Source organism: Rhinoraja longicauda, unplaced genomic scaffold (genome assembly GCF_053455715.1).
Source record: "Rhinoraja longicauda isolate Sanriku21f unplaced genomic scaffold, sRhiLon1.1 Scf000143, whole genome shotgun sequence".
Lineage (NCBI taxonomy): Eukaryota > Metazoa > Chordata > Chondrichthyes > Rajiformes > Arhynchobatidae > Rhinoraja > Rhinoraja longicauda.
In genome coordinates, this window is record NW_027601361.1 from 39,968 (window position 1) to 63,111 (window position 23,144).

At 46.4% G+C, this 23,144-nt stretch overlaps 1 protein-coding gene across 1 annotated transcript in view; it reads right to left on the reverse strand.

The window, feature by feature from the left end:
- LOC144590118 (calcium/calmodulin-dependent protein kinase kinase 1-like) overlaps positions 1-22,622 on the reverse strand; it is a gene marked incomplete at its 3' end in the record, with an annotated part of 61,530 nt that extends 38,908 nt beyond the window's left edge. The window contains exons 1-2 of the mRNA XM_078394975.1: positions 22,526-22,622; positions 7,609-8,154 (exon numbers count right to left, since the gene is read on the reverse strand). Of these exons, the coding sequence (XP_078251101.1) occupies positions 7,609-8,055 (447 nt within the window). The remainder of the gene's footprint in view (positions 1-7,608; positions 8,155-22,525) is intronic.
- Positions 22,623-23,144: the final 522 nt, after the last annotated feature.

The following is a 23,144-nucleotide window of genomic DNA, read 5'->3' on the forward strand; positions in this document are numbered from 1 at the left end:
GCTCCGAGACCTGGCATAGACTATAGGGCAAATAGCCTCCATGCATGTTGTATGGAAACGTCTGGAAACGTAATCACTGATGCAAGGGTTAACCTGTCACAGGTTTCCACTGGTGTGAAGAAAGTCAGGCTTGGAGATGCACTCACTGCCAGATTGAGCATTACGTGTTAATTCCACAAAATAAACTCTTTTTTTTTACCGCTGTCAATTTTTGGCCCAGGGTGTAGGATTTCTTGCTGCTGAGCCTGTTTCCGAGTCAGCCTGCCATTTAATTCTTGCAGGTGCCAATACAGATTTTCACAAGGAAGCTAATTAAACAGAATCAATGCGAGTTAACCAGCAATACAAAAATGTATGTTGAAGTAAGTGGCAGGACTCGGGTGTGTGTTCGGTGCATGCATACAATGTTTGTATACAAAAACAGGGATGCAATGCTGAGGCTCTACAAGGAGCTGGTAAGGCCGCATTTGGAATATTGTGAGCAATTTTGGGCACCATATCTGAGGAAGTATGTGCTGACCCTGGAGAGGGTCCAGAGAAGGTTTACAAGAATAATCCCAGGAATAAGTAGGTTAACCTATGATGAGTGTTTGTCGGCACTGGGCCTGTACTCACTGGAGTTGAGAAGAATGAGAGGGGACCACATTGAAACATACAGACTAGTGAAAGGCTTGGATAGAGTGGAAGTGGAGAGGATTTTTCCAGAGTCTGGGACTAGAGGTCACAGCCTCAGAATTACAGGATGCTCTTTTGGGAAGGAGATGAGGAGAAATTTCTTTAGTCAGAGGGTGGTGAACCTGTGGAATTCTTTGCCACAGAGGGCTGTGGAGGCCAAGTCAGTGGATTTTTTTACGGCAGAAATAGATAGAGTTTTGATTCGGACAGGTGTCAGAGGTTACGGAGAAAGGCAGGAGAATGGGGTGAGGAAGGAGAGATAGATCAGCCATGATTGAATGGTGGAGTAGACTTGATGGGCCGAATGGCCTAATTCTACTCCTATCACTTATGATCTTATGACCTTACTGCACTCACTTGCTGGCAAGTTGTGCAACTTCATGTAACTGCAAGGCATTCTGTGCCATCGTTGGTCCGGTCTCACTCAGGACAGTGGCTTTGAAGGACTGTCCTTGGAATCACAAACAATATGTAGGAACAAGCAGCACTCCTGTTACATTGTGGTGGTGAGGAACAGCAGGATATTTATCAAACGTTATCACCCAAAACTAATGAATACACAGGTGCAGATCCTGCATTGTCAGTGTACTCCACTCCAGAGCAGCCTGTGGTAAATGCAGCATCTACATACTAAAACTCTCGTTTGCTTGTTTATTTGTGATCGAACTACAGCCAAAACGGTACACGATAGCTTGACAATTTTAGGCCCACCTTACTCACCGTCATCACTTTAATGGTAAAGCAAGTAGTTTTATTGAAATCGGTGTTATATTTTAAACGTTATTCACACTTTAAAGTTTAAATCTATCTCCTAGGGAGGAGGGAGGGAGGGAGGGAGGGAGGGAGGGAGGGAGGGAGGGAGAGAGGGAGGGAGGGAGGGAGGGAGGGAGGGAGGGAGGGAGGGAGGGAGGGAGGGAGGGAGGGAGGGAGGGAGGGAGGGGGAGGTGGATAAGGGGGGTTGAGGGGGATGGAGAGGGGGAAGGGGGTGGGGAGGGGAGGGGGTGGGGAGGGGGAGGGGAGGGAGGGGGAGGGGAGGGGGAGGGGAGGGAGGGGGAGGGGGGGAGGAGAGGGTGCTGCACCAATGCAGGAGAGGTTTGGGGCCCAACGGGTCCACTTGGTCTAGTAATAAAATAAATAAGAGCATGGATGCCCTTTTCAACCTCTCGAGCCTGCTCCACCATTCAACATGATCCTGCCTGATCTTCAATGCCATCTTCCCACATCATCCCTATATCACTTACTTCCTCTTGCATCAAAAATCCACCTCAGCTTTGGATCAATGACTGAGCCTCACAGTCCACCAGCCTGTTTCCACGTTGTATCTCTCTCTAAAAGCCTCTTAAATACCACCACGGTATCTGCCTCCACCACCACACCTGGCAGCCTCTGCGTTAAAAAAAAACTTGCCTCGAACGTCTCCTTTAACCTTTGCCCCTCTCATCTTGAAGCTATTTCCTCTAGTCTCGGACATTTCCACCTTGAGCAAAAGGCTCTGACTGCCTACCCTATCTAAGCCTCTCAAAACTTTAAAAAGGCATGTGCAACAAATAGACATAAACCGTAGGACCAAATAATCTTTTTAGGCCAAGCGCGGGTAAATGGGATCAGCACTGACCGGTACTTAATGGCCAGTATGGACGAGGTGGGCTGAAGGGCCAGTTACTGTGTTGTCTGTGTTGTAGGACTCCAATAATCAATGGGCTCATCTGTCAATCCTCTATAATCCCACCCAATCTGTCTGACAAACCCATCAGCTCAGTAATCTCTGCTGCCATCCTTCATGGAAAGTAGATCCTTCTTTTGGCAAGAAGAAGAAAATGCACCAAGGTGTGGAAGCACCAAAGCTCCATGTAATTGCAGCATCTTTAACCCAGTATTTAAATCAATGAGTCCACTTGCCCCATTGGGACATGTTCTTCTCTTGACCATTTGCCTGCCTAGCTGCCTCTACACCTGCACACCAGCTTTTCAGTGGCTGGAGTACCCTTTGAATATCAACATTTACCAATCCATCACCATTTCCAAAATACTCAGACTTTCTGCTTTTCCTACGAAATACATAACTTTATTTCCCTCCCCACACTTTATACTCCAGCAGCCTCTTGTCTTAGGACAAGCAGGAAAAGAGGCAGCTGATCGAGATTCTGCCCGATGGAGACAATTTGCAGCAAAACAGAACATTTCTGATCTTGAAATGAGAGCTAAAAACACAGATCATTATAGCATGCCCCTCAGAGCAAACAGATGGAAAGCCCTTTGTAGGGATAAATTGAGCTGCTCAAATTAGCAAGGTTGTTGGCAGCCTCAGAGAATACAACAATCAGTGACGAATGACCACAAGAACAGAATCAGAGAAAGTAAACATCAAAGCAGACGCTCTTATTCAAGACCATTAACAGAGAACAATGACCAATAGACAATCGGTGCAGGAGTAGGCCATTCGGCCCTTCGAGATAGCACCGCCATTCAATGTGATCATGGCTGATCATTCTCAATCAGTACCCCGTTCTTGCCTTCGCCCCATACCCCCTGACTCAGCAATCCTTAAGAGCTCTATCTAGCTGTCTCTTGAAAGCATTCAGAGAATTGGCCTCCACTGCCTTCTGAGGCAGAGAATTCCACAGATTTACAACTCTCTTTGACAGAAAAAGTTTTTCCTCATCTCCGTTCTAAATGACCTACCCCTTATTCTTAAACTGTGGCCCCTGGTTCTGGACTCCCCCAACATTGGGAACATGTTTCCTGCCTCTAACGTGTCAAATCCCTTAATAATCTTATAGGTTTCAATAAGATCCCCTCTCATCCTTCTAAATTCCAGTGAATACAAGCCTAGTCGCTCCAGTCTTTCAACATACAACAGTCCCGCCATTCCAGGAATTAACCTAGTGAACCTACGCTGCAAGAATATCCTTCCTCAAATTTGGAGACCAACACGTTGGTGAACTAAACATACCCCAAAATAGCAAAAATAGACACAAAATGCTGGAGTAACTCAACGGGACAGGCAGCATCTCTGGAGAGAAGGAATGGGTGATGTTTCAGGACGAGACCCTTCTTCAGACTCTTCCTACTCCAAAATAGCTATGTCTGTAGTGGCAGCTCGCCACATAAAGAATGTCCTGCTCAAGGAAAGTAGTCCAAGTCTGTGGAAAACTCAATGACTTGCATATCAGCAGACACAGTGGGTCAAGGAAGGGTCTCACCCGAAACGGTACCTATTCCCTTTCTCCAGGGACACTGCCTGACCCGCTGAGTTACTCCAGCTTTTTGTGTCTATCATCTATGTCGAAATTCAAAGTGTGTTGCATTTGTGGAAGACAGAGCAGGGATGCACTATTCTGACAATTCTGTGTACACTATTGTTCGTTACAGCACCCATATTTTTTTTAAACAGTGACAATTGGATAATGATGACGTTGACAGAGAACCAGGGCCCTTGTACTGGGTGTCCAAAGCTAACATGCAGGTGTTAGGAAATCACTTTGTATGTTAGCCTTAAAATGCAAAAGAGGATCTGAGGCGAAGAGTAAAGGTGTGGTCCTACAACTATAAAGGGGTTTGATGAGACCACAATAGGACCATTATCTTGGACACCTCATTCAAAAACATATATTACAAAAGACACAGTGTTGGAGTAACTCAGCAGTTCAGGCTGCATCCCTGGAGAACACGGATAGGTGACGTTTCGGGTCGGGAACCTTCTTTAGCTTAGTTTAGTTTCATTTATTATTGTCACGTGTACTGAGTGAGGTACAGTAAAAAACTGTTTTGTAATGTGCTATGCAGTCAACAAGAAGACTATAAATGATTAGAATCAAGCCATCCAAAGTGAACAGGTGCAGGATAAAGGGTATTTCTTCAGACTGAAGAAGAGTCCCAACCCCTGAAACGCCACCTATCCATGTTCTCCAGAGATGCTGCCCTGACCCGTTGAGTTACTCCAGCACTTTGTGTCCATTTGTGTTAACCAGTACCTGCAGTTCCTTGTTTCTAAAAAAAAAAACCCCAGTACATTTGCTATTGATGGAGTGCAGCAAAGTTCCATTAGATTGATTGCTGGCATGGTGGGTGTGTCATATGAGCAGAGATTGAGTAGGCAAGACCTCTGCTCTTTAGTTTACCCCTCATTCTGTTTGGTGTTCCTGCATGAAAAGTGATGCTCGCTCATGTGAGGAAGTTAGAATAGAGGAAGCAAAGAGGAAATCTACTACATCAAGTACATCATCAACTACAGCGTCTATACACCTCTGTCACCTGTGTGGGAGCACCTTTCAAGCCCAGATTGGTCTCATCGGCCACTTCTATGCATGCTGTAACATGGTAGACTGGATGTTGCGGTCTTACTCAAGAATCAGAGATGAACAACAATAGCTCTTAAATGTAAAAGAAAGAGAAGCAATCTCAATGTACCATGTAAACATTTATTTGAGTCCTCTTGGATTTTGCAATCATAGTGACAAAAGGCGTTGTGCCTGTTGTGTCAACAGATGCGCTGTCTCCTGTATCAACAGATGAACTGAGTTGTGAATTGTGAACGTTCACTGCCCCAGTCCGGAACATTCTCTGTGCCCTTTGGTGAATGTGGCACCGCACCTCAACAAATCTTCACCTTGCAGTGCCTACAACCCACCCTCTATATAATAAGTGTAAATGCAATCCTCGAAATGATGACAATGCATGAAATCACAGCTCTAACAAAGCAAAATGTTGCTCCAGTACTGTGTACGACAACTCAGTCAGAAAAGTGGAGTCGCCATTAAAAGCATCGCCTCTCGCGATGTTGCACATACAATGCGAGATTTGCAAAGAGTTCACAATGAATTCACAACTGCACCTGCTTCAGGTACCCTTTCCATTGTGTAAGTCTGTCCTTAGTTGAGCGACACAGTGTGGAAACAGTCCATTCGGCCCAACAACTCCACGCTGACCATCAATCACCCCTCCACTAGACCAGATTTCCTATCTAAGTTAGTCCCACCTGTCTGCAAGTGGCCCATATCCCTCTAAACCTTTCGTTCACCAGATTGATCCCTGGGATGGCGGGACTTTCATATGAAGAAAGACTGGATAGACTAGGCTTGTACTCGCTGGAATTTAGAAGACTGATGGGGGGGATCTTATAGAAACATATAAAATTCTTAAGGGGTTGGAGAGGCTAGATGCGGGAAGATTGTTCCCGATGTTGGGGGAGTCCAGAACCAGGGGTCACAGCTTAAGGATAAGGGGGAAGTCTTTTAGGACCGAGGTGAGAAAACATTTCTTCACACAGAGAGTGGTGAGTCTGTGGAATTCTCTGCCACAGAAGGTAGTTGAGGCCAGTTCATTGGCTATATTTAAGAGGGAGTTAGATGTGGCCCTTGTGGCTAAAGGGATCAGGGGGGTATGGAGAGAAGGCAGGTACAGGTTACTGAGCTGGATGATCAGCCATGATCATATTGAATGGTGGTGCAGGCTCGAAGGGCCGAATGGCCTACTCCTGCGCCTATTTTCTATGTTTCTATGTCCTACACACTTGGAGCAATTTACAGCAGCCTTCAAATCCGCACGTCCTTGGAATGTGGGATGAAACCGGAGCACCCGGAGGAAACCTAATTGGTCACAGGGAGGACGTACAGACTCTGCCCAGATAGCACCTGTGGTCAGGAGTGAACCCGGGTTTCTGGCGCTGTGAGGCAGCAGCTCTTCTGCTTCTTGTGAATTTGTAGCAGTGTCAATAACACATTCTGCTGCTGACTGACCTGGCAGTCCCTTGCAGAATGTGTTATCGACACTTCTAGTGGAAGCACAACCAAACAATTGTTAAGGGAGTAGGTGTGGTTCACACGCATAGATAGCTTGGTTCAACACAAAATCAACAAACGTCCAGAATGTCAAACAACCATGATAACAAACCTGCGACGGAAACGAACCACCAACGTTATAGTCCGTTGATCATTTTCATGTAATTATCCACAACTATAGTGGATTGCCGCTGGCAGAAATAAATGGTTCTCCTGCAGCGGGTAGTGCCCTCGGCATGATCCTCTCTGCGTGTGGCACGGTGTATTGCCAACAGCAAGGACAGATATCAGACCTCAGGCACTGATCAGATACTGATTCTGGATGATCAGCCATGATGATATTGAATGGCGGTGCTGGCTCAATGGGCCGAATGGCCTAATCCTGCACCTATTTTCTATGTTTGTATGTTTGTATGTTTCTCCATTTAACCATTGAAAAAAGATACAAGGTGCTGGAGTAACTCACCAGGTCAGGCAGCATCTCTGGAGAACATGGATAGATATTGTTTCGGGTCGGGACCCTTCTTCAGACTGGTGGTGAGGGGGGGGGGGGGAGGTGGGGGGAGAATTCTCCAATATTAGATCTAATCTACAAGCCCCTCTCTGTTCTCCCTCCATCCCTCTTGTACACTGGGAATAACATCCCTGAGTTTGGCACCACTGTGCTTTAAACGGATTGGCACCAACATTAAACCACGGGCAGGAAACTATTCCACAATGGAATTAAGGATTGATCTGCCTGTAGCACCAAACACAGTTCAGAACTTAGCAATCACACTGTTGACCTGTGTACAACAAGATCAAATACTATCCATGACATTTAAAGCAACCCCAAATGAACCAATTAAGATAGACACAAAATGTTGGAGTAACTCAGCAGGACAGGCAGCATCTCTGGAGAGAGCAAATGGGTGACGTTTCAAGTTGAGACCCATCTTCAGAACATTGTTCAGGCACAATTATATCCCTAACTACACCAGATCCCCTTTGAAGTTTAAAGACAGGCATTTTTTGCAACCAACACCTCCCAATCTTTTGAATCTCCTCTTCCACTAATGTCAATAGCCAAAAATCTACAACTAATTCCAAACAATAAATGGTATTTTATTTTAGATGGGAGCGGCTCTGGGTTTCAATTAGGAAATTAACTCACCTGGGAGTCACCCATATTGACCCGGCTGGAGTCAGACGTTGGCCGGCTGCCTGATGACGGTGGTCCTGTTGCATAGGGACCAGTGCTGGGTTGGTCCCCTCGGGCAGAGAGGCTGTTTCCGGAGGAACGTTCTTGCAGTGACAGCTTCCTGTTGGAGAGCTTGGGCCTGGGGCCTACTTTCTTTGCCGTGCTGCTTGCGCTCCCGTGGGTGCTGGCAGAGTCCTCCGCAGGATGGCCCACTCCGTTTGTTTGCGCATCTTCTCCCTCCTTTGCTCTGCCCAGATCCTTGACTTCCGAGGGCTGCTTGCCACTGTCCATGTTGGCGGAAGCAGATTCCTCGGAGACCTGCACGGCAGCCACTTGCAGAGCCAGGTCTTCCTGCTGAGGATCTCCAGCAATGTCCATCTCCTTGTCCTCGCGCCCGGAGCTCCTTTCCGCCGCTGACATCACCACGTTTCTCGGACTCGGCAGATGGAAGCAACTTTGGAAGCCACTGCAAATCTCATGAGATCCTCTTCCTTAATAGATATCCCAGGTCCTACAGAGCTGAAATAAATAAACAATTAGAATGGGAAACAAGGCGTTTGGGCAAGAACACATTAGAAACATAGAAAACAGGTGGCAGGAATAGGCCATTCGGCCCTGCGAGCCAGCACCGCCATTCAATATGATCATGGCTGATCATCCAAAATCAGTACCCCATTCCTGCTTTTCCCCATATCCCTTGATTGCTTTCGCCCTAACTCTCTCTTGAAAACATCCAGTGAATTGGCCTCCACTGCCTTTAAACAGATTCCACAGATTCACAACTGTCTGGGTGAAAAGGTTTTTCCTCATCTCAGTCTTAAATGGCCTACCCCCTTATTCTTAAACATTCTACAACATCTCCCTAACTACAATCTACTTCAGGGAATTATCATTATTTTATACAACACAGGGGGAGCTATTTGCCACTTTTAAGCCTCAAGTTAGTCCCACTACTCTTCTCTTTGCCCATAGGCTCCCACACTGGGGTGTTAAAGAAAGTGAATGGTACATTTGCTTTCATTAGTAGGGACGTTTAATATAAGGCTCAGGAAGTCGTGTTGCAGCTCCATCGGACGGCGGTAAGGCAGCATTTGTGAGTATTGCGTGCAGTTCTCGTCATCCCATTACAGGAAAGATGTGGAGGCTTTGGAGAGGGTGCAGAGAAAGTTCACCAGAATGTCTGGATTAGAGGGATAGACTTGGATTGCTTTCTCTGGAACGTCGGAAGTCGAGGGGAGTCTGATAGTAAAAAAAATTAGGAGAGGAATAGATAGGGTAGACAGTCAGAACCTTTTTCCCCAGGGTGGAAATGTCCAACACTAGAGGACATAGGTATATGGCGAGAGGGATAGAGTATAATGGAGATGTGCTGGGCAAGTTTATTTTACGCAGAGAATAGTGGGGGCCTGGAACGCATTGCCAGAAGTGGTGATAGAGGTGGATGCAACAGTTGCATTTAAGATGCTTTTGGATAGACACAGGGAATAGAAGGATATGGCATGTACCGGCAGATGAAATCCGTTTAACTTGTTTTATTCGACACAAACATTGCGGGCCGAAAGGCCCATTTCATGCTGTACTGTTCTACGATTTCCAGTCAGAAAAAGAACTATCCACCACTGCCCTCTATGACCATGAATTCAAATATTTATCCAATTCCTTTTCTCAAGTCAAGTCAAGTCAAGTTTATTTGTCACATACACGATGTGCAATGAAATGAAAGTGGCAATGCCTGCGGATTGTGCACAAAAAAGAATTATAATAATAATAATATTCATTTATTGTCATTGCAACGAGTACAACGAAATTTAAAAATAGCCAATCCTGACGGTGCGTACAAACATATATGCAATAAATGCAAAAACAAATAAATACAATTATATTAAGTGCAGTTACAGCATATAAATAAAGTTAATAAGTTACTATAGTCTAGACAAAAATTTAGTCTGGAGTTATAAAAGTTGACAGTCCTGATGGCCTGTGGGAAGAAACTCCGTCTCATCCTCTCCGTTTTCACGACCGGAGCATCTGGAACAGTCCGTTACTGGGGTGGCAGGGGTCCCTCATAATCTTGCTTACGCTGGATCTGCACCTCCTGATGTATAGGAGGTGATGTATTATAATATTATGATTGATTCTGCTTCCACCACAACGCAGTCCCTCCCCAGACTATGAAGACCTGAATTATGCACATACAGACAAGGTCCCCATGAATATAATTATATTTCAATGAGACCCAGTCTTGAAAAAAACCTGTTTACATGTAGCCTCCCTGCAGTCACCAGACACCATTGTATCTTGAGATCACGGGCTGCTAGTATCACCGCAGGGGGCCACTCAAGTAAGTTGTTTTGGAAATTGGCATGGGACACCTTCTGGTACTTGGCACTCTATTAAACAAAGTAACAGCCATGATACCAAGCCCACCGATGCCAGCCACAAATAGATTCTGCACCATTGTAACGAGGCAGGGGAAGATAATAAATAAATGTTTGTGTTATAACAGGTATAACAGGTATAACAGAGCTTTATTTGTCGTTCGGTATCGAAGTACCGAACGAAACTACATAGCAGTCATAGAAAAAAAAAAAAAAAAGAACACAAGACACATGACCCCAACACAAACGTCCATCACAGTGACTCCAAACACCCCCTCACTGTGATGGAGGCAACAAAACTTCCACTCTCTTCCCCACGCCCATGGACAGACAGCTCGTCCCCGACCGACCCGCACAGTCCCCGCACCGGGCGCTGAAACGTCTCGCGGCCGAACCGGGCGATGAAAGGCCCGCGACTAAGCCTTGCGCAGCTAAGTCCCGTGGTCGAGCCGCACCGGGCGATGTCAAGTCCGCAGCCGAGTCGCACCAGCGATGAAAAGCCCCGCAGCCGAGCTGCACCGGGCGATGTTAAGCCCCGCAGCCGAGCTGCACCGGGCGATGTTAAGCCCCGCAGCCGAGCTGCACCAGCGATGTAAAGCCCCGCAGCCGAGCTGCACCGGGCACTGTTAAGTCCAGCGGCCAAGCCGCACCGGGATGTAAAGTCCAGCGGCCAAGCCGCACCGGGCACTGTTAAGTCCAGCGGCCAAGCCGCGTCCAGCGGCCGAGCCGCAGCGGGCGATGTTAGGCCCCGCAGCCGAGCCGCACCCCGCGCCGTGAGGAAGAGAAAAGTTCCCCCCCCCCCCCCCACCCACCCACCCACACCACCACCCCCTCCCACACATACACAACCAAAAAATATATATAAAAACCATCCCAACACCGACACACAACAAAAAAAAGACGGACAGACTGCTAGTCAGCCGCTGCCGTTAGAAGATAACTGCAGATGCTGGTACAAATCGAAGGTATTTATTCACAAAATGCTGGAGTAACTCAGCAGGTCAGGCAGCATCTCGGGAGAGAAGGAATGGGTGACGTTTCGGGTCGAGACCCTTCTTCAGACGTTCAAATGTTTGTGTTAATTGGCCCTCATCAACATCATACTTTACAATCCTGGGGAGGTGGGGTTATGGTATCATGTGATTTTGTGTATAACCCCACTTGAAGACAAGATTGACCCTGTAAATATGGAACCTGACCGTAACTCAAGGAGATAAGGCAGTGTACGGCAGATCGCATTGACCGGAGAGAAAAAAATCTCTTCAATTTCTCTATTCTTTTGCCCAATTATGATATATCATTTTAACATTAATAATAATAATAATAATAATAATGTATTACATTTATATAGCGCTTTTCATACACTCAAAGATGCTTTACAGGGATTTAAAGAACATAGGGAAGTGAATAAATAGATAAATAAGTAAACGAACAGAGAAAGGAGACAGAAGCTGAGGTGACCTTCAGTGGTTGAAGGCAGTACTGAACAGGTGAGACTTCAGTGATGTTTTGAATGTGATGAGTGAGGAGGAGTCTCTGACGGTTTGGGGTAGTGAGTTCCATAGGGTGGGAGCAGCGATTTAGAAAGCCCTGTCCCCCCAGGATCTGAGTTTGGTCCGGATGGGGGGGGGATAGGAGATTGGCAGCAGCAGAGCGGAGGGTGCAGGTGGGAGTGTGCCTGTGGAGGAGGTCAGTCAGGTAGGATGGAGCCAGGTTATGGAGGGCTTTGTAGGTCATGAGGAGGATTTTGTACTGGATTCTCAGGGGGATGGGGAGCCAGTGGAGTTTATAAAGGACGGGGGTGATATGGTCACGGATCGGGGTGTGGGTGAGTAGACGGGCAGCGGAGTTTTGAATGTATTGAAGTTTACTGATGATTTTTGAGGGTGCGCCATAGAGGAGGCTGTTGCAGTAGTCCAGACGGGAGGTGATGAAGGCGTGGATGAGGGTTTCTGCAGCTGTGGAGGAGAGGGATGGACGGAGACGGGCAATGTTTTTGAGGTGGAAGAAGGCTGTCTTTGTGATGTGTTTGATGTGTTTGTCGAAGGAGAGGGTTTGATCAAAGATGATTCCAAGATTCCGGATGTGAGGGGAGGTGGATACTGGGAGACCATCAATATTGAGGATGAAGTTTTGGGTGGATTTGGTGAGCGTTTTTGGACCAATGATGATGGTTTCAGATTTGTTGCAGTTGAGTTTGAGGAAATTTGATTGAAGCCAAGATTTTATTTCAGTGATGCAGTTTGTCAGTGTAGAGTGTGTGGTGGTGGAGATTGACTTGGTGGAGATGAGGAGCTGGATATCATCGGCGAAGTAGTGGAAGTTGAGACCATGACAGCGGATTAATTGACCAAGGGGGAACAGGTAGAGGATGAAGAGGAGGGGGCCAAGGACTGAGCCTTGGGGGACACCTTGGGGGAGGGGAGCGGTGGGGGATTTACAGTTGTTAATGGAGATGAACTGGTGCCTGTCAGAGAGGTAAGATTTGAACCAGGATAGGGCTGTGCCGGTGATGTTAAAGGAGGTTTCAAGTCGGGTGAGGAGAATGGAGTGATTTATGGTGTCAAAGGCGGCGCTGAGGTCAAGTAGGATGAGGATGTTGAGGTTGCCAGCATCGGAGGAGAGGAAAAGGTCGTTTGTGATTTTGAGGAGCGCAGTTTCAGTACAGTGGTTGGAGCGGAATCCGGATTGGAAAGTTTCATACAGGTTATTGGTAGAGAGGTGGTATTTGAGTTGGGAAGCTACAGCACGTTCCAAAACTTTGGACAGAAAGGGTAGGTTGGAGATTGGTCTGAAGTTGTTTGGGGTGTCAGGGTTGAGACATTGTTTGTCTATTTACACCTCAATGAATCACGCGATGTTGTGACAAGTCAATGTTAAAAATACTAAATAAATGCACTTTTTTTTAGATGAAAGATGAACTGAGTGGACATCCATTTCAAGACCAACTCACTGCCGAATCAGTCCTACATTTAAAGATTATAGACGCAGACATTTGTAAATTTGCGGCAGAATATTTGTTAAGCCTGACCCAGTGCTGAAATCTTAAATAGAAATCCATGGGTTTGAAGAGCTAAATTAGGTAAGAGCTTTTAACTGTACATGCCGAAAAAATCATCAAGATGTGGAATAACAAAAGAGATATAGAGACACAATGGAACCGCAGATGCAGGAATCTTGAGTAAAGTACAAGTACCGGAGTAACTCAGCGGAAATGTAACATAAATATGTTGGGTCAAAGGGTCTGCACGCGTCCAAGACCCTTGCAGTTTACCGCACGGAAAAGTGCCAATATCAGTAGCGACAGAGGTTGCTGACTAAAACCCAAAGTCCCAGGGCCCAGCTTTTCAAAGTTACTTTGAACCCAAGCTTTCAGTCAGAGAGTTGTGAATCTGTGGAATTCTCTGCCTCAGAAGGCAGTGGAGGCCAATTCTCTGAATGCATTCAAGAGAGAGCTGGATAGAGCTCTTAAGGATAGCGGAGTCAGGGGGTATGGGGAGAAGGCAGGAACGGGGTACTGATTGAGAATGATCAGCCATGATCACATTGAATGGCGGTGCTGGCTCGAAGGGCCGGATGGCCTCCTCCTGCACCTATTGTCTATTGTCTATTGTCACAGCTAAATGGCTGCCATCCCATCCCACCCCGCACCACCCACCACCACGAAGAGGTTCCCACAGGGCACCCAGTTAGAATGCCAAGAAGAATTCCAACCCCCGATGGCATCTCCACCTCCAGTGTTGCATCAGGTGGAGTGAGCAAAGGGTTAAAATAGTCCGGAACATCGCAGATCAATGCTTGTTGTACCGGCCGTACTACATCTCCCTCCTGATGCAAAGCAGACGTGTGGCCAGACAGGGGCGATCCCCCAGCCAGATGTGCTGCCGCGATTTCGGATTGTTGAAGCTGCTCCCTCAGTGTGTTTTAACTTTGTCTGGCACCAATAAATACCCATGCATTCAACCACACTCTTGCGGTTGCAAATTCAAGAGGTTCACGTGAAGTTTACGAGCAGTGCGATCCAGCCGTACAGAAACACCAATCATTGGGGGGAAAAAATGTAATAACGCCATGATAAAAACAACAATCCATTAGGCTTAATACCCAAGAAGAATAGAATTCAAAAGCTGCGAAAAGATGTTAAACCTATAAAGAATCCTGGTTAGCCCACACAGGGAGACTGGCTGCAAAGAGCGAGTGAAATTGAACAATTAAGACAATCCATGATAATAATTAATCAGTCATCACACACAGAAATGTTTGCTGAGAATCTTTCTGGAATGAAAGAAGCTCACACGTTGAGGATTAAATGAGTTGTTAGAAGGCAGAGAAATGCATCCATGGACTGAATAACCGAAGCGCTGCTAATTGGAACAGCATCTTGCAGACGGAAAAGCCCTGTATCCAAATGCAAAGGACTATCTTAAAAAGAGATTCTCCAGTGTTACTGTCTAAATTGTGCTTGTGACAAAGAAGCGAATACCTAGCAACTGTGACTCCAGCTAATTACAAGTAATTAAGTGTTATCCGCTGACAGTAACTTTGCATTGCAATTTCAATAGGCACGGCGCTGTCAATGCCACAAGAAATGCAGCGTATTTTCTAAAACCTTCAACATGATATTGCCATGACGAGACAAAGCCAGACATTGCAAAGTATTGACCTTGGAGCTTACGATCTTACCGGGCTTATTCTCCAGCTGGTAGAATAATTAAACACACAAGATCTGTTAGCTCGTGAAGACACTAATCAGTCTTCAGCTCCTCGCAAACAAACAGCCCCTCGCTGTCCTTCATTGATCAGCCCCAAGAGAAATGAAGCTCAGTAACAATGTCATTTCAGATATATTTAAATGACGAGCATGCCCAAGTGAACCTTCTCTGTTTCATAGAACGTAGAAAAATAGGTGCAGGAGTTGGCCATTCGGCGCTTCGAGCCAGCACCGCCATTCAATATGACCATGGCTGATCGTCTAAAATCAGTACCCCGTTCCTGCTTTTTCCCCATATCCCTTGATTCCTTTAGCCCTAAGAGCTAAATCTAACTCTCTCTTAGTCCAGCTCCTGCTGTGTCTTGTTGACACAATCCAAAAGCTTCCAATGCTCCTGCTATGCCAGTGGCATTTATGTCAATAGTACCACGTTCAGCCTTCCCGTGCCACACCTACCCGAGGAGGAGACAACGTCCCAGGTGCCTCATGCCCACTTGTGATGGGGAGCTAGAGGCATGCATGGTCCCCGAGATAGTTGTGACATTCAGTTCAGGTCCTGACTGAACTGTATCTTAACTCCAAATCTCCTGACTCTACTCTGCAAAAGGCAACTAACCTTCTCTGACATGAAAGTCTGAATTTTCTTGCAAGATTTCCATCGTACTTGTACCTCACTGCGCTGTATATATCAGTCTAAAAAAAGGGTCCTGGTCCTAATCAAGAGGTGTCCCGACCCGAAACGTCACCCGTCCACATTCTCCAGAGAAGCTACCTGACCCACTGGGGTACGTCCAGCACTTTGTCTCTTTTTTTGTAAACCTGCATCTGCAGTTCCTTCGATTCTCCTAAACATCCATCCATTTCTCTCCTGAGAAGACATCTGGCCTGTTGAGCTCTTCCAGCAACTTTGTTTTTAGCTCAGGATTCCAGCTTCTGCATTTTTGGGAACTGCTCTCAGACTCTACTCCACTTTATGTAAGAAAATAACTGCAGATGCTGGTACAAATCGAAGGTATTTATTCACAAAATACTGAAGAAGGGTCTCGACCCGAAACGTCACCCATTCCTTCTCTCCTGAGATGCTGCCTGACTTGCTGAGTTACTCCAGCATTTTGTGAATAACAACTCCACTTTATTGTCCATGTGACTTGACTTAACTTGAAGTTGCAGTGATTCTGGGCACCAAGGGCCGCTGGAGATATGGTTCCAGATCACCAGGATGCTTTCTGTGAAGATGTCATCCATATTTTAGGTCCTTAATTGCCCAGTTCCAATTTTAAAACTGTGTCTCTTGCTTCCAGAGGGAATGGTCGTCAGATTGCATTTGCCATGAAAAACGTAGACAGAGGGCATCATACATTCTTCATCAGAAGAGGCAATCAGCTTACATTATCTCCATCAAGAGGAGCATCGTACTTACACGGACATTTCATTGGGCAATTGTTCACATTGGGAGGGGGTCCCGACTCCTAACTCCAGGGATCTGGAGATCGGTTTGGTCGGGATTAGGGTGTTGAAGGCGGAGCTATGGTCTATAACTAGGAATCTGACATGGGTAATAAAAATGAACTGCTGATTACTGGTTTATGCGAAAGATAGACACGAAAAGTTGGAGTAACTCAGCGGGTCAGGTAGCATCTCTGGGGGAAATAGGTGACGTTTCGGATCGAGACACTTTTCTCATACATCCAGGTGTACTCAGCCCCTCTACCTGAAACATCGTGTTTGCCAGCAGACTTTGTGCCTCATTCTTCAAAGTGCACGGACTGAAAAGACGTGTTTGGCGCGAGAGTGAATTCCACACATTGTTGTGCGATGCAAAAGAATTTCCAGCCCAACCACTTCACCAGTCGGCTCTCCAGCACACTCAGCAGCAGCACTGAGAAAAAACCCTAGACAGCTTTGACAGGGGGTGCAGCTGGGAGTGCGCCAGTACTGCCTGTGGGTGTTGCTTGATCTTAGAGCCGCCGCCTCACAGCTCCAGAAGCGTGGATTCGATCCTGACCTCGGGTGCCGTCTGTGTGGAGTTTGCTCGTTTTCCTTGAGACTGTGTGGATATCCCCCAGGTGAGGCAGTGGTAGAGTTGCTGCCTCGCAGCGCCAGAGCCCCGGGTTCGATCCTGACTACGGGTGCTGTCTGTACGGAGTTTGTACGTTCACCCTGTGACCTGCGTGCATTTTCTCCGGGATCTCCTGATTCATCCCACGCTCCAAAAGATGCACAGGCTTGTAGGTTAATTGGCTCGGTATAATTGTAAATTGTCCATAGTGAGTGTAGGATAGTGTTAATGTGCGGGGATCGCTGGTCGACGTCGACACGGTGGGCCAAGGGGCCTGTTTCAGGGCTGTATCTCTAAACTAAACGAAGGTGCTCCAGTTTCCTCCCACATCACAAGGACTTGCAAGCTGAAAGCTGTAAATTGGCCGCTGTAAATTGTCCCTGGTGGTGGGTAAGTGGTGTAATTTGTGGGAAGTTGATGGGAAGTTGGGGCCTAAAGGGTTAGTTTCCAGACTGGACGACTCTGTAATTCTATGGCCCAGCTACAGTACCTGATTACATTGCTCCACGATCCCATTACTATTAGTTTAAACAAAAGAAACAGGCCCTTCAACCCACCAAGTCAGTGCCGACCAACGATCACCTGTACACTAGTTCTATCCTACACACTGGGGACAATTTGCAGAAGCCAATTAACCTACAAACCAGCAAGATCTTTGAGGCGTGGGAGGGAAACCACTCAGAGAAAACCTGTGTGGTCGCAGGGAGGACGCGGAAACTCCACACAGACAGCACCCGTGGTCAGGATCGAAGCTGGGTCTCTGGCGCTGTAAGGCAGCAGGTTCTACCGCTGCGCCACTGTGCCACCCCTCTATCAGCAAAGACTGCTTCCCCTTCACTGTGGTTGATGGAGCCATTTCTCATCCATTTCTCAATACTTTTGTCCATACTTCCACTCTCTTCCCACCTCCCCGCAGACAGAAATAGAGGTAGAGTTCCCTTGGTCCTTACCTTTCACCCCACCTTGGGCAACAGAACCAGCCATATGGATCTGGTGTGGATAGATTTGGACCAATGGCCCCGGGTGGCACGCATGGCAAGTCCCGGAATGGCGGGACTGGCATATGTTGAAAGACTGGAGCGACTAGGCTTGTATACACTGGAATTTAGAAGGATGAGAGGAGATCTTATCGAAACGTATAAGATTATTAAGGGGTTAGACACGTTAGAGGCAGGAAACATGTTCCCAATGTTGGGGGAGTCCAGAACAAGGGGCCACAGTTTAAGAATAAGGGGTAGGCCATTTAGAACTGAGATGAGGAAAAACTTTTTCAGTCAGAGAGTTGTGAATCTGTGGAATTCTCTGCCTCAGAAGGCAGTGGAGGCCAATTCTCTGAATGCATTCAAGAGAGAGCTAGACAGAGCTCTTAAGGATAGCGGAGTCAGGGGGTATGGGGAGAAGGCAGGAACGGGGTACTGATTGAGAATGATCAGCCATGATCACATTGAATGGCGGTGCTGGCTCGAAGGGCCAAATGGCCTACTCCTGCACCTATTGTCTATTGTCTATTGGGCAGTCACCCACCTCAGGGGCCTGATGCTGAGTGAAGTCTCAGAGCAAGTTGCCGCACAGACCTCCACAACTTGGAACAGGTTTTCCGCCGTACGATTTAATGTGCTTGAACTCGTTCACAGTCCCACACACACACACTATGGAACGTCCCCCTCATCATGAGCCCATGGCCTAGTCTGCTGTTAGGCTGGTAATGGATTTCTCCAGCAGGCACGAAAATTATCTTAATTATCCCTGTGCGAGTTTGAACTACTGTCAAGGAATGCAGCTGATTATTTCCTTTCTACATTTGAACAACATTAAGGTTTTCAAGTAAAAAACATGAAGGTTTAACCTTTGAAATGATTGACTTATCTTTCAGTTTTACAGTTCTGAAGGTGGGATATTGAAGAAAAAGGAAGGAAAACACAGGGAAATGCACAAAGGGAGAGGAATCACCTCAAAATGAATTTGCATTTTAAAATGAGTTTCTTTGAAAAAATGTTGTAAGAACTTATCAATGTAGATCCATCTTTCGTGCACATTAATAAGCTTTTTAAATGAATATGTCAAGATTTGCAAACTATCAGATGCAATTTGCAACCTATCATATGACAGTTTAACCAGAATGCCGCCAGGATCCGAGAGCCTCTCATCCAAACTTTTGATTTTACTTTCGTGAGTTTTCATTTCACTAAAGATTAAAGAGAAATTTTGGAACCATCCCCTGTCTTAAAATACGACTTTGAGCAGGAACAGCTAAAAACAGGGTCTTCAGCTGTTTTTATTTCTTGGACATTAAACAGACATAAAGCAGAGTAATTCAGCAATGGGATAGATTGCCTCACTTCTGCGCGCGTTTGTGCAGAGACTTGCTCAAAGGTCCTACCTCGCCAAGAATGTTAGGAGCCTTGATTAGCATAAGGGCAACGATCACAACATGTAAATGAGAATCAGGCAAGCGACTGTTGCCCAAAGCATGTTTGTTCAAAATAAGGTATCACAAAATGCTGGAGTAACTCAGCGGGTCAGGCAGCATCTCTGGAGAGAAGGAATGGGTGACGTTTCATCATCCATTCCTTCTCTCCAGAGATGCTGCCTGACCCGCTGAGTTACTCCAGCATTTTGAGATACCTTCGATTTGTACCAGCATCTGCAGTTATTTTCGTACACACTTTGTTCAAAATAAGCTACAATATATTAACGGAAGCTAACCAAGCTCGATATGACTGTGGCTCCCCTTCAATCTGCTAACCTTGGCGTAGAATGCATCTTAAGGTGTCCATTACATCACAAGGCTTTGTTTGCAGACCCAAGGGACTGCAGAAGCTGAAATCTTGAACCAATAAAACAGACCAGTAGAGAGACTAAGCCGGTCAGATAGCATCTATGGTGGGAAATAGACTGATAATGTTTCAGGTCAGTCTGAAGAAGACACACAACCCGAAATATCACTAGTCCATATATCTCCAGATACTCCCTGACCAGCTGAGATCATCCAGCAGTCTGTTCCTTTGCTTGTTAGCCAAGTGTAAAATTCAAGGTTTCAATGTCAGTTTATTGTGTCATGTACCAATTACGGTACAGTGAAATTTGAGTTACCATACAGCCACACTAAGTGAAAAGCAACAAGACACACAGCCACATCAAATAAAATTTAACATAAACATCCACCACAGCGGCTCCCCGCATTCCACACTGTGATGGAAGGTAATAAAGTCCAATCTTCTCCCTCTTTATTCTCCCGCGGTCGGGGCTGTCGAACCACCCTCAGTCGGGGCAATCAAAGCTCCCGCAGCCGGCGATCCGAAGCCCTCGTGTGCGGTGTGGTGCAAGAGGAAACTTGCCTCCACCACAAACGTTCAGGCTGATATATTCCAGTGCTGTTGTTTAACATTCAGGTGTACTACCCCTTGTACCCTGGTCTTACTTCAAGTTTGCTTAAGCAGTACATTTAAAATATAATAAGCGTGATTAACAAAAGACAAGCAATTAAAATCAAAAATACTAAGCAAAAAGTTCAAAAGGGAAGTTTTTGCGTTTCAACGGGGCTGCAAGAAATAAAAAGACATTGAAGGTCAGGGATGCACCATCCAGGCACCTGACCAAGTCTGTGCAGGGTTTAACTTGCCGATGAGCATCAATGAGGTCTCAGCTTCACCATGGAATGGGTCTGGGTTTTAGACAATGAGATTCGGTGTGGTACAGGGTAAACAATAGACAATAGGTGCAGGAGGAGGCCATTCGGCCCTTCGAGCCAGCACCGCCATTCAATGTGATCATGGCTGATCATTCTCAATCAGTACCCCGTTCCTGTCTTCTCCCCATACCCCCTGACTCCGCTATCCTTAAGAGCTCTATCTAGCTCTCTCTTGAAAGCATTCAGAGAATTGGCCTCCACTGCCTTCTGAGGCAGAGAATTCCACAGATTCACAACTCTCTGACTGAAAAAGTTTTTCCTCATCTCAGTTCTAAATGGCCTACCCCTTATTCTTAAACTGTGGCCCCTTGTTCTGGACTCCCCCAACATTGGAAACATGTTTCTTGCCTCTAACGTGTCCAACCCCTTAATAATCTTATGCGTTTCGATAAGATCCCCTCTCATCCTTCTAAATTCCAGTGTATACAAGCCTAGTCGCTCCAGTCTTTCAACATATGATAGTCTCGCCATTCCGGGAATTAACCTAGTAAACCTACACTGCACGCCCTCATTAGCAAGAATTTCCTTCCTCATATTTGGAGACCAAAACTGCACACAGTACTCCAGGTGCGGTGAAGAACCCAACAATACAGCTCTCATTTCACTACACACACAGTTTCACACACACACACTTTTTCTCTCTCTCACACACACACACACCCACACACAGAAGAGCCAAAAAAGGCTGAGTCACCTTTCTCTGGAATAGTTAAGGACAAGGGATGATCTCATAGAGGAAGCTTGGGAGAGTAGGTGTGAAGTTGTTTCCACTTGTGGGGGAGTTGAAGACCAAGAGTCATCAATAAATGCCTGATACGAATAAATACAATAGAGATTTCAGGAAAGACTGTCTATATCCTGTGAAGAGAATGTGGAATTCCCTCCCACTGGAGTGGTTGAAGTGAACAGGCTGGACGTAATGAGCAGGGCAAGTTTGTAAGAGAGAAAGGCATGAAAAAATGTGCTGGGAAAATGTGATAATGAGAGCAGTAAGAAGCACATTTGGACCATAAACCAGCATGGTCTCACCCGGTGAATGGCCTGTCCGTGCACTCAAACATATCTTGGGATTGAAAATGAAGCTCTCGAGTCCAGATTATTTCCATTGAGTTTGTCGCCTTAGTTCCTTGGTCCCACAAATAATGTAACAAACATCATCAGGACGATCTTAAGAGACAAAGAAAAATTCAGGAAAGGGAAAAAAAACGTTGGATATAACTATTTTTGGTGAGGTAATAGGAGACAGGAATTGAATATGTTAATGAAGAAACGTGGTGGGTGTTTACATGGAAGGAGATTAAAGGAATAAGGATGGAAGGGGGGAGGGGTGCATGCTTGAAGGCCTTAAGTTTGAATTGCAGGTCTTGGTGGGCTGGGACCCAATGCAGGGTAGTTAATCTGTGGAACTCATTGCCACAGAGGGCTGTGGCGGCCAAGTCAGTGGATATTTTTAAGGCAGATATAGTCAAATTCTTGACGAGAGCAGGTGCCAAGGGTAATGGGGAGAAGGAAGGAAAATGGGATTAGGAGGCAGAGATCAACCATGATTGAATAATGGAGTGGACTCAATGGGCCGAATGGCCTAATTCTACTCCTATAACTGATGAACATGTGAATGCAAACCAGCTGGCCAGGGTAGGCCTGACGAACAAATGTAGAGAGAAGCTTACTGCACCCATTTGCCGATCAACCCACCTCACCTATGTCCACCTATCACTTGCCAGGCTTTGCCCCAGCAGCACATCCCTTTGCCAGCTTTCTTCCCCTTACTCCATCAGTCTGAAGGGGAGTCCTGACCCGAAAGGACGTCTGTCTATCCCCGCCACAGATGCTGCCATTGCCGCTGAGTTCCTCCAGCACTTTGTTTCTTGATCAAGGCAATGGCTGCAGACTTCTTAATTTAGATTTAGATTTAGAGATACAGCACGGAAACAGGCCCTTCGGCCCACCGGGTCCGCGCCGCCCAGCGATCCCCGCACATTAACACTATCCCCACACACTAGGGACAATTTTTTTTTTACACATTTAACCCAGTCAATTAACCTACATACCTGTACGTCTTTGGTGTGTGGGAGGAAACCGAAGATCTCGGAGAAAACCCACGCAGGTCACGGGGAGAACGTACAAACTCCGTACAGACGGCGCCCGTAGTCAGGATCGAACCTGAGTCTCCGGCGCTGCATTCGCTGTAAGGCAGCAACTCTACCACTGCGCCACCGTGCCGCCAAATAGAAGGTATCCTCCACTAAATATCAGACGAGTAGTGTGACGACACAAGAGTCGGCAGAGCGGTTAAGAGGAGTGGTGGGGAAGCAGAGCTGGAGCTCGTCAGCATACGGTGTGTAGCTTGGCTCTGTGTCAGGATGGTACCTCCCTGTGATCGGAGAAGGCCTATGGGAAGCCTTGAAATGACACCATGGTAACACAGACCTAGGTGTGAATGATAATGTGGGGATAATCAAGGTTCAGATGCCATCCACCTACAGCAAGCAGAACCAGTTTAGCAAGTTTACTCAATGTTCAGTTTAGTTTATTGTCACGTGCACCAAGGTACAGAGAAAAGCATTTGTTGCAAGCTATCCAGTCAGCAGAAAGACAATACATGATTACAATCCAGCCATTTACAGTGTGTAAATACATGATAAGGGAATAACGTTTAGTGCAAAGTGA